The 12,281-nt window shown below is 41.0% G+C and overlaps 2 protein-coding genes across 2 annotated transcripts in view; one reads left to right on the top strand and one right to left on the bottom strand.

Annotated features, from left to right (window-relative positions):
• Positions 1–10,438, bottom strand: part of cdyl (chromodomain protein, Y-like) — a 178,385-nt gene extending 167,947 nt beyond the window's left edge. The window contains exon 1 of the mRNA XM_060849954.1: positions 9,905–10,438. Within this exon, the coding sequence (XP_060705937.1) occupies positions 9,905–9,928 (24 nt within the window). The 5' untranslated portion in view covers positions 9,929–10,438. The remainder of the gene's footprint in view (positions 1–9,904) is intronic.
• Positions 10,234–12,281, top strand: part of eci2 (enoyl-CoA delta isomerase 2) — a 175,381-nt gene continuing 173,333 nt past the window's right edge. Inside the window, exon 1 of the mRNA XM_060849955.1 lies at positions 10,234–10,632. Coding sequence (XP_060705938.1) covers positions 10,577–10,632 — 56 coding nt within the window. The 5' untranslated portion in view covers positions 10,234–10,576. The remainder of the gene's footprint in view (positions 10,633–12,281) is intronic.

Raw genomic sequence — 12,281 nt, 5'->3', positions numbered from 1 at the left:
TGTTGTACATCTCTATGGACTATGACAGATCCCAACTGCAGCCAAGGAAAGTGGTTATTACCCAGATACAGTGAGAACACACACTAAATGGCGATCTCCCAAAAACAAAATTTAACCAAAAGCCTCTCATTTTGGAATAGTGAACATAGTCATAAGAGTCACTTGCTCAGGAAGTGTCAAGATAAAACTGACAACATGCTCTTTCCACCATCCTTTTCGGAATTGCAAAAGTAAATGGTGCAGTCTAAAATTAGCAATTGAGAGTTCTTGTACGTTGACAAAAACTCAAGTGAACCAAAGCATGTGCCAACAGGCATATGCATGACTCAAAACTGTACTGAGGAATCAACTGAAATCTGCATTTTAAAAAAAAAATTTCCTGAATCAAAGACTGGATTCAAGTCTACTCAAAATCATGAAACGTGGTCCTTGAAGCAAATCCACTCACAATGGAAGAGCTTCATCTTGGGACTGAAAGGGAACACATGGTGCTGATCCAAGGACTTCATTCTTATAAAATTTAAAAGCACAAGGTTTATGTATAGACCAAGAACAGAGGGTGAAAAGAATGTTTTTCTAGCAAGCTTCTCAAAAAGTCACTATCAGACAGGAGGATCATCAACCAGTTTTAAAATAAAATTCATTAGGCAACTATTGTCCAAGATCAGCAATCTAAACAACTAAGTCAGCTTCCCTGAAGAGGTCACTAAGCTGTTGAAAGAAATTAGACATATCTTTTAGGTTTTTATCTGGGCTAATGGTGAGGCTGGATTAGATAGAAGAGGGCAAAAAAAAAAGGAGAATGGAAGGTTATGCTGACATGACCATCCCATCTCATCTGGTACTACGAATTGTGACCACAACTTGGGGCTCTTTTCTCTTGGGATGACAACTGTAAGGAACATCCAAAACTAAAAAGCTTGAAAATCATGATTTTAAAAAATCCTTGTGGGAATCACTGACTGGGCCAGGATTCAATCATTTGTCCCTAGCTGCCCTTGAGAAGGTGGTGGCGTGCTGCCTTTGTGAAGCACCATAGTCCATATGCTGAAGGTTGGCACACAATGCCAGTAGGGAAGGAGTTCCAGGATTTCAAAACTAGCTAGTGATGGAACAGCAGTACGTTTCCAAGTCAGGATGGGGAGTGATTGGGGAGAATCTGCTGGTGGTGGTGCCCCATATCTGTTGGCCTTGTTCATTTTGGATGGAAGAAGTGGGCATGAGTTTGGAAGGTGCTTAAGAATCTTTGGCAAATTTCTGCAGTGCATCTTGTAAATGACACAACTGCTGTTGATAGATGGTGGCAGAGGGAGTAGATGCTTGTGGATGTTGTAGTACCTACTCAAGTGGGCTGCTTGTCCTGGATGATATAAAGCTCAGAAGTACTCAAGAACTGCCATCCAGGCTAGTGTTGTGCATTCCAACACACTTCTGGACTTGTACCTTGTAAGTGGTAGACAGCTTCAGGAAGATGGAAGGTTACTCACTGCAGTCTTCATAGCCTTTGCCATGCTCTTGTGGAAAATCCAACTGTGTTTCAGGTCAATGGTAACCAATGTTGATTTTGGGGATTCAGTGACAGTAAGGCCATTGAATCCGAAGGACAGTGGTTAGATCATCTTATTTTAGATGATCGATGCCATACAAATGCCAGCCAGAGTTGTTTGTCACTTGGTCAACCCAAGCCTGAATATCATTCAGGTCATGTTGTATTTGCATACGATTGCTTCAGTATCAGAGGAACTATGAATGGTGAACATCAATTGCGCATCTGCAAATGTCTCCAATTCTGACATTATGATGGTCAGGCCTAGTACACTACTGAAGAACTCCTGCAGAGATATCATGGAGCTGAGATGACTGACCTCCAAACAATCCAACCATCTTATGTGCCAGGTATAATCACACCATTAGCTAGTTGAGAGTTTTGTTAAGTCTCCTTGATGTCAATGTTGAATGCTGCCGTGATGTTGACGGCAGCCACTTTCACCTCTAGAATTCAGTACTTTTACAAGTTCATAAGATATAGGAGCAGAATTAAGCCATTTTGCCCATAGAGTAAGAGTCTTTCGGTCATGGCCGATATATGCTCTTCACTCCCATAACTAAATTAAAAATCTGTCTAATTCCTCAAAATTTATTCACGTTCCCAGCATTCACTTTGGGATAGCGAATTGTACAGTTAACAACCCATTGGGAGAAGCAGTCTCCTCCTCGACTTTTGTTTCAAAAATATGTTACCCCTTATCCTTTGAGCTCCCGTCCTAGAATCCCCCACAACAATGTGGAATCATCTGCTCCACATTTATTTTATCCATACCTTTAATCATCTTGAATACCTCAAATTTGACCTCCCTTCATTATTCTAAAAACTCTAGAGAGAGTACAGGCCTAAACTGGTCAGTCTCATCATAGGATAAACCTCTGGGATCAAATCTAGCAAACATCCTCTGAACTGCCTCCAATGCCACTACATCTTTCCTCAAGTAAGTGCAATGAGGTCAGGAGCTGAATGGCCCTGGTGGAACCCAAATCGGCTACTCGCGTGCAGGTTATTGCTTAATGACTGATGAAAGGTGTCAGTGCTATCACCTTACTGATGAAGCAATAATTGACCAGTTTGGATTTGTCTTGCTTTGTGTACAAGGCATACAAGGTCAACTTTTCATATTTCGGGTAGATTCGGGAGTTGAGGTTCTTCTAGAACAGTTCAATGAAATAGAAAAAAAAAGAGAATGAATGAGTTTCCAACTGTGAATGAGTTCAAAAACAGTGGTCATAAAATGTAAACTAGGGAGAAATAAGTGTTGCTATCCAACTTAGTCTGTATTCTTGCCACTTGCTATCACATGGAAGCAGTTGAGCAAATAGAATAGATGCATTCAGGAGAAAGGCATAGCTGTAAAGGTTAGTGGTTTTAGATTTTTTTTTAAGCAGCACACATTTTAGGCAAAAGTAGTCACAACCAACCCTCTCCCATGCGAGCAAAAAAGAGGTTGGAGGGAACCATTCAAACAAGGCTACTATATCATACAGAGCCCAACGTATCTCCTAAGAAGTCTAGAAAAGCAAAATGATGCCAATACTGGACAGAGCACAAAAGCACAACCTTTGCTTCAGAATCAGAAAAAAAAAGCTAGAGGGTATTGATTTTGAGCAAGTGCAACATCAGCAGTGTTGGGGAAGGAAAGAATAAGTAAAAAAAAGATAAAAATGGGGAAAAAAAAAGCAAAAAAAAAAAAATTGGTGCAAGATCACATTAATGAGAAGGACAAACAAAAAAGTGGGTTCAGGGTGGGTGCAACTAGAAAACATCAGAATCAACCATTCATGCAAAGAAGATTGTTCTGCAACTAGTGAACTCAAATTTTAGAGCAATTTAAAGAGAGATCCTATAAAGTGGCCAAGAGCAGTGGGAAATCAGAAGATTGGGAAGGCTACAAAAACAAACAGAGGATAACAAAGAGAGTAATAAGAAAGGAGAGGATCAAATATGAAGGTAGGCTAGCCAGTAATATTAGAAATGATAGTAAAAGTTTCTTTCAATACATAAAGAAACAAACAACAGGCAAAAGTAGACATTGGGCCACTTCAAACTGATGCTGGAAGCCCAATGATGGGAGACAAGGAAATAGCAGGAGAACTTAACAAGTACTTTGCATCAGTTTTCACAGTGGAAGACATGAGTAATATCCCAACAATTAAAGGGAGTCAGGGGGCTGAGTTGAGTATGGTTGCCTTTACAAAAGAGAAAGTGCTAGAAAAGCTAAAAGGTCTTAAAATTGATAAATCTCCGGCCCCGATGGGATACATCCTAGAGATCTGAGAGAGGTGGCTGAGGAAATAACGGAGGCATTGGTTGAGATCTTTCAAGAGTTACTGGAGTCGGGGAAAGTCCCAGATGATTGGAAGATCGCTGTTGTAACTCCCTTGTTCAAGAAAGGATCAAGTCAAAAGATGGAAAATTATAGGCCAATTAGCCTAACCTCTGTTGTTGGTAAAATTCTAGAATCCATTATTAAGGATGAGGTTTCTAAATTCTTGGAAGAGCAGAGTCTGATTAGAACAAGTCAACATGAATTTAGTAAGGGAAGATCATGCCTGACAAACCTATTGGAATTCTTTGAAGAGGTGACAAGTAGGTTAGACCAGGGAAACCCAGTGGACGTAGTCTACCTAGACTTCCCAAAGGCCTTTGATAAGGTGCCACACTGGAGGCTGCTGAGCAAGGTGAGGGCCCATGGTGTTCGAGGTGAGCTACTGAGATGGATTGAGGATTGGCTGTCTGACAGAAGGCAGAGAGTTGGGATAAAAGGTTCTTTTTCGGAATGGCAGCCGGTGACAAGCGGTGTACCGCAGGGTTCAGTGTTAGGGCCACAGCTGTTCGCATTATATATTAATGATCTGGATGAAGGGACTGGGGGCATTCTAGCGAAGTTTGCCGATGATACGAAGTTAGGTGGACAGGCAGGTAGTACTGAGGAAGTGGGGACGCTACAGAAGGATCTAGACAGTTTGGGAGTGGTCCAACAAATGGCTGATGGAATTCATCATGAGCAAATGCGAAGTCTTGCACTTTGGCAAAAAGAATAAAAGCATAGACTACTTTCTAAAAACGGTGAGAAAATTCGTAAAGCCAAAGTACAAAGGGATCTGGGAGTGTTAGTCGAGGATTCTCTAAAGGTAAACATGCAGGTTGAGTCAGTGATTAAGAAAGCAAATGCAATGTTGTCACTTATTTCAAGAGGGTTGGAATATAAAAGCATCGTTGTGCTACTGAGGACTTTGTAAAGCTCTGGTCAGGCCCCATTTGGAGTATTGTGTCCAGTTTTGGTCCCCACACCTCAGGAAGGACATACTGGCACTGGAACGTGTCCAGCGGAGATTCATATGGATGATCCCTGGAATGGTTGGTCTTACATATGAGGAACGGCTGAGGATCCTGGGATTGTATTCATTGGAGTTTAGAAGATTAGATTACTTACAGTGTGGAAACAGGCCCTTCGGCCCAACAAGTCCACACCGACCCGCCGAAGCGCAACCCACCCATACCCCTACATATACCCCTTACCTAACACTACGGGCAATTTAGCATGGCCAATTCACCTGACCCGCACATCTTTGGACTGTGGGAGGAAACCGGAGCACCCGGAGGAAACCCACGCAGACACGGGGAGAACGTGCAAACTCCACACAGTCAGTCGCCTGAGGCGGGAATTGAACCCAGGTCCCTGGCGCTGTGAGGCAGCAGTGCTAACCACTGTGCCACCGTGCCGCCCAAGATCAAGGGGAGACTTGATAGAAACTTACAAGATAATGCATGGCTTGGAAAGAGTGTACGCTAGGAAATTTTTTCCATTAGGCGAGGAGACTAGGACCAGTGGACACAGCCTGAGAATGAGAGGGGGTCAATTCAGAACAGAAATGCGGAGACATTTCTTCAGCCAGAGAGTGGTGGGCCTGTGGAATTCATTGCCGCAGAGTGCAGTGGAGGCTGGGACGCTAAATGTCTTCAAGGCAGAGATTGATAGATTCTTGATGTCACGAGGAATTAAGGGCTACGGGGAGAAAGCGGGTAAGTGGAGTTGAAATGCCCATCAGCCATGATTGAATGGCGGAGTGGACTCGATGGGCCGAATGGTCTAACTTCCACTCCTCTGTCTTATGGTCTTAAGACTATGAACTGCACAAGTGAGAAGATCTGGCAAGTTTCATTAAATAGTGTGCAAGGGCAAAGTCAAAGCCAAAAGATCTTATTTCAGCTCGAGGTTGATCTAATCCCAAAACCAAGTACAATGTCAGCATGTACTCGGTAAAAATTGCTTAAAAAGTGTTGGTCATTGTCAGATTAGAAGCACAGTTCCAAAAATTAATTCCTGATGAATTCTTTGTTAAATAGTTGGTCACTTGCCTTCATGGGATATATAAATAATAATAAAAATTAGAGCCCAACCTAACAACATCGTGGGTTGAAGGGCCTGTTCTATGCTGTACTGTTCTATGTTCTAATGTTAGAGCACTATCATCTTCTAGACGTGGGAATTTACTGATGCCTGGATTCACAGTTAATCTAAACTATAAATGCTGTATGTTCTTGAATAAGCAATGCCACAGTCACAACTGAAATATCCAATTCTTCTTAAGATATAAAAAAAAAGTGGATATTATTCCTTCACTGCCATAATTGCACAACCAGAGGATGATCTACTGAGTCACTTTAAAAATGCTACCATGTGATGATGTGATGGCAAGTGCTATTTCCTGAAAGTCATTAGGTGAACCATTGGATTTTCAAGAATCAGCAGTTTACAGTACACCTTTTCCCCTGGTAGTAGCTCACAATGTCTGATTTAATTTGATTCAATTTCTCAACTTGTTGGGACTGGAAGTTCAACTCATCACTTCTAGGTCACTATCCTGTATGATAGCCACTATGTCCTAACAGTTGCATAGATTTCTTTTCCAAGGAACTATCATTTTACATTTGCACAAAATAAAAGAAACATTTTTGTCTAAGATTCAAAAGAAACTGAAATAAAGACAACTGTAAATTAGCACAAGCCAAGCACTCAAGATTTACAGAAAAAAAATCTGCATGTTAATACACAATTTCAAAATCATAAAATCAGTACCAAGCATTGCTTCATCACGATAGGAAACTCTCCTCCATTACTTGCTTTTGGGTTGCAGAATTCCCAGGCTGGGGAAGACGTCTGGATAATTATGATTGTAAATTCAAGATAGTCTGTCCTTCTGACTGTACTCAATTACATTAGCAATACCAGTACTATAGCTCAATGAATATAGATTATAGTCATCTCACCAAGAAATTAGTACAATTTCATTACAAACTTAACAAAATAGCTTTGCAAAACTCAACAGAAAGATGGCACTTAAAATGCATTTATATGGAGAGCAAAACAATGCATCTGAACTGAATCCAAACCATCAACTGCATGCACCTTTCAGTTGCATGATGACACAATTATGAAATTATTTCCAATGAGCTTGATTCAACCCAACAAGAAACTTTTGTACTATATACTGCACTGAATACGAGTAGTTTCAGCAGGAATAAATAAAGCCACCCAAACACTAATATTTGATGCGTACATATAAAATAATTTCTAATTCTCTAATTAGATTAATTAACACACCTTAGCAATAAATTCATACATGTCATTTCAGTTAGTGCACAAGAAACATTGTTAATACAATTTTTAAAAAGTGCAAGTATTCCAAAGAGTTTTTGTTGAGTGGTGGTGGAAAAGCACAGCAGTTCAGACAGCATTCGAGGAGCAGGAAAATCAACGTTTCGGGCAAAAGCCCTTCATCAGGAATAGAGACAGAGTGCCTGCATGGTGGAGAGATAAATGAGAGAGAGGGACCCTCCTCTCATTTATCTCTCCACCCTGCAGGCACTCTGTCTCTATTCCTGATGAAGGGCTTTTGCCCGAAACGTTGATTTTCCTGCTCCTCGAATGCTGTCTGAACTGCTGTGCTTTTCCACCACCACTCTAATCCAGAATCTAGTTTCCAGCATCAGCAGTCATTGTTCTTACCAAAAACTCTTTGGAACCCAAGCGAAAATCCAATAAACATTGTCTTGGGGACAGGGGGAAAAAACCCTCAATTTTAGTGGTGGACATCTCAAGCTGTACTGATAACTTTGGTGGACTTAACTGTTCAGCTTACAAAGATAACATTGGCAATATTAAAAGTTCTGCATTTGGTAGTTTGTCTATTCAGCCAGTATTTACACAAGATGAATGCTCATTATCAATATATTTGAAATAAAAAAATGAAATACCATTAATCTGGCATTGGTAGTATGTTTATTAAAAAATGCAATACAATTTGATTCCCTGACAATTAGAAGCTAGTCTACAACTCCTCAGCATAACCACTGATCATTTTGATGAGATACACTTCAATATCGCAAGAAATCCAAAACAGAAAAAGGAGACTGGCTGAGATCAGACCAAAATACAGCCTTTTGTAATATTTCTGGAAGAATCAAAATCAATTTCTGGTAAACATATTGACCATATGAACTATCCATGTTAGAAGTTCATACTTTGGTTTGACAAGAGAGAAAAAAAAATTATTGTAACTTCTATTCTTGAAACGTATTAAACCAAAAAAACAAAAAAAAGTGTTCCAACCTTGAACGTACCACCTTAAATAGGTTATTGTATACTTATATCTTGAACTACCCTTTAAAATATCTTCCTTATGAGTTCCAACCAACTTCAATTCTGGACATAAAAATGCAAAGCATAAAAATTGTGTGGTAATCATACAACTATTGTTTCAAGGTAAACAAAACAGATCACTGCCAGTGAAGCAGTTAAGGTCAAGTCATGAATTGATTATTCAATCTATTCAAGCCCTGCTTCATTTACTTGTCATTCTTGCATGAAGAAATCAGAATTAAACTACAGTAAAATCATCACTGATGCCAGTGCTTCCAAGCAATCCTATAGTAATTAAGTTTAATTATTAGAATAATAGTATTTAAAATATTAGCTATCATACTGAAGATCCCCCCCCAACCAAACCCCCCCTATTAGTCATCAAAACTGAAGATGGAAGAGCAGACAACCTCTCCATTGGCAAGGTAACTACTTAATACACTTTCAGCCAAAGCTTTCACTATCTTTATTACAGATCCTGCTCATGAGGAGTATAACTATATAGATTATCCTGTACATCTCCAATGCACCAAAATACAGACTCAGTACATGCAAATCTCATGAGGTACACGTACCTCAAGACTTCAGCTTATTGTCATTTTCCCAGGCTCACTGACAAATAACAAAAGAAAAACATCTGATCAAGGACTGCTTGTCAAACATCTGAAGATCTAGAGAGCATCTACATTCTAGAAGCTGAACACTTTTCCTCAAGTTTATCACTAATTTTTTCTAGCTCAGGTCTTGGCCTCTCCAAGACTTAATTAAGAAGTTTTTTTTCCCCACATATCACATTGTAACCAGAGAATTTTGCAAACAAAAGACAGGAAGAAAAGTAGCCATGGAAGTTTGAAGGGTACAAACCCCAAAAAAGACTGGAGTGCTCCAAGTTGTAAACTAGGAAAGGAAAGCCATTAATTACCAAATCCATCTCAACAAAATGTAGCTTATATTATTCAGTGAATTTCCCCCAAAAAATCCACATGAATTATGTTACCAAACAATAAACACCTTGCTACCCGTTGAGTTTATAGAACATTGATGAAATCTGTAAAGACAAACCACCCATAAGAGATAAAACAAATTGCAATCAACAGATATCTACTTCGTCCAACATAAACCTGGAATGGTTGAGAAATATATAAAGTCAACGTTTGAAATAAAATAAAGCTGTCACCACTCGTCAAAAGGAGAAAGGTGAAAGCCGAGTTTTGGATCCTTGTCTTCGTTCATAGTGCGTTGCGACATAGCTGAGGACGGCACTAGTTGTGAGAGCACATAAGCCAGCAGTAAATAGTTGGACCCCGTCTCTCTCACACTTAGCCACATAGTCTAGTACCTTACACATAACACCACTGGGGAGGCCAATCGCCAACATCGTGTGGACCAAAAGTCGTCTCCCTTTAGAAGATGATTTCAAACAACTCGGTCCTCGACCCACTTCCACCCCCACCTCCCTCCCTGCCTCTCCTCCTCAACCATTTCTCCCTCCTCCACCTCCGGACGCGTGCGCACCCTTACACCGGGTACACTCACTCCAGCAAAAGCTGGGAACTCAGATCGCCATATCACTCCAGGTTCAAAGGAGGGAGCGGGTGAGAAGAAGTAGGGATGTTAGGGAAGGGTTGAAGGGGGCTCAAGAGGCTGGTGAGTAAGTAAGAGTCGAAAACCCCATTTAATCACACCTATTTTTCCCCCTCTCCTCATACCTCATATAGTTCCTCCGAAGCCATAATCCTACTGCCGAATAGCTCGAATCAAGTAAGAGAGAATCACTTTCCAACCCCCTGTGTTCTGGATGCCTGGCCTCCTTTTAACTCCGGGAGGGAGGAGAGAGAAGGGGGGAGAACTGCCAGTGCGCAACTCGCTCTGCGCAGCAGGGAGCTCGCGCTGGTCCATGAGGGAGAGCGGAAGTTGTACTTTCTTTCCTCCCTCTCTGTCGCGCACTCCCTCTCGAGCGTGCTCGTCCTCGTGCTCTCTGAGCTTGGGGGGGGTTAAAAGGAGCCAGCGAGGCCGGGAGTCGGGGGGGGGGGAGGTGAACGGTTAAGAGCGAGCTCTATTGTAGATCTGTCATTAGAAAAATATCAACCGAATTTTCTGCGTGGGGACTCAGCGGAGCGTCGTTACGTCAGCGCGCTCCATCCGAGCCGGGCCGCCGCCACCACATTGCAGCCGGCGCGTGCCCCGAGAGCTGTTTGACGTTGGCGGCTTGGCGGGCGCGAGAGCGCGCGAGGTGGTAGGCTGCAGCGAGGGGGCGGGTATTGAATGATCCGTCAAATTCGGCCGAACGGAAAGAGGGCGTGGCGAGGGTAAAAGTCCAAGTAGCCTGACTCTCATCGCTTGTTTGACACTGCTGCCAGGGTCGGGGTGGACCGGTTTGGATGGCCGCTGCTTTCTTCACCTTGCCGGGTCGGTGGCAGTTGGTGAAGACTCTCAGGTGAGGTTGCTCGCCATCTGTGAACTGGACACCTCTCCAGTTATGACACCGCTGCTTAGCTATCACTACTTTTAGTATTACCACTAACTGTTCTGAAATCAGTAGTTGAGTGGACTAGACAAGTTGAATTATTGCAGTGAGTTGGGCCTCAATTTCATATTGCCTTAAATTGAAACTTTTTAAAATAAAATTCGAGGTTTCGTTTCAGTTTTTAAAGGTGCTGCTGCAAAACACTTAAGACTGGCCTGTCAATAATTGAGTCATCTGATCAAAAGCCACAATTTCTTTGTTTGCAGAATTGATCTTTACGTTCAAATGTTCATTTCGAATGCACAAGTTTACAGTCAAATGCTACAATTCGAAGCAGCACAAAGTGAATAAACGTTGTTTATTCAATGTTTGGTTAAGTATGGTCTTAGGCTCATAAACAGATTTTTACCCACCACACTTTTTTTAAAGAAGCTGAAGAGTATATTGAGATTACAGGGTAATTAACTCTCAATCTGGCATCAATAGGTGTTTAAGTTGTTTCCTGGCTATGGATGATATTTGCTGCAAATGTGTTGCTGGTCAAAGCACAGCAGGTTAGGCAGCATCTCAGGAATAGAGAATTCGACGTTTCGAGCATAAGCCCTTCATCAGGAAACGTCGAATTCTCTATTCCTGAGATGCTGCCTAACCTGCTGTGCTTTGACCAGCAACACATTTGCAGCTGTGATCTCCAGCATCTGCAGACCTCATTTTTTACTATGGATGATATTTGAAAACCTGCATAAGTTGCTCCTCGTTTGTCTTGTAGAACTTTTCGGTGAAGTTGGCAGAATATTGTGGTGACAGATTATTTTGGCTAGAATTCTAGAACATTGTGCAATTGCTACTCCTGTCCTGATCGTGCTTTTATTCCTGTCATGTCTTTGCCCCTCCGACTCAAACTCTGTCATTAGATCATAACTTTAAATATTGCTGTCTCTCTTTTTTCCCGACACTTGTAATCCTTTTAGATGCCATGCGCCATGGATTTCACCTGGATTTTTGAATGTGGAAAAGTTTTTTTTATTCATATAGGATTTTCAAATTACTAAAGTTGTAACCAAGACACTTACCAGTATCTGAAATGCCAACATTCACCAACATTTAATTCAAAAGCTAAAATTCTTAAAACAATTGTATTTTGCTTTCTTGTTTTATTGGAATTGTCTTTATAAACTGAAAATATATTGACTGTCGGGTCATAATACATCATTTTACAGAGCAGAAACAGTCAGGTTAACCCATCAAATTTGTGTTACTGTTCTTTTTCATGTCTACTAACTTTTAATGTTCCTCTTTACAAGCAACTAACTAATTTTCTTTTAAAAGAATGCATGCACTCTGCAAGAGGATTTATGAGAGATCATTCACTTTCTAGCTTCTGTGTAAAAGTTTTTTTTTCTAATTTTCTCATGGTTTTATGATCTCATTTTTTAATGTTCATTACAATTTTACCAAAAAGAAGAAACAATGTTGTCCCTATATTATTGGGCTGAAGCAACTCTTCACTCTACAAAAACATTTGGATGTTAACCAAAGATCGCGTTCTGTTTGATGGATCCAATGGCCTTGGATAAAAACAAAGAACCTTCAGGATGATATGGATGAGGACGCAGTGT

Source organism: Hemiscyllium ocellatum, chromosome 34 (assembly GCF_020745735.1).
Source record: "Hemiscyllium ocellatum isolate sHemOce1 chromosome 34, sHemOce1.pat.X.cur, whole genome shotgun sequence".
Lineage (NCBI taxonomy): Eukaryota > Metazoa > Chordata > Chondrichthyes > Orectolobiformes > Hemiscylliidae > Hemiscyllium > Hemiscyllium ocellatum.
This window is presented reverse-complemented; position numbering and strand designations above follow the sequence as displayed.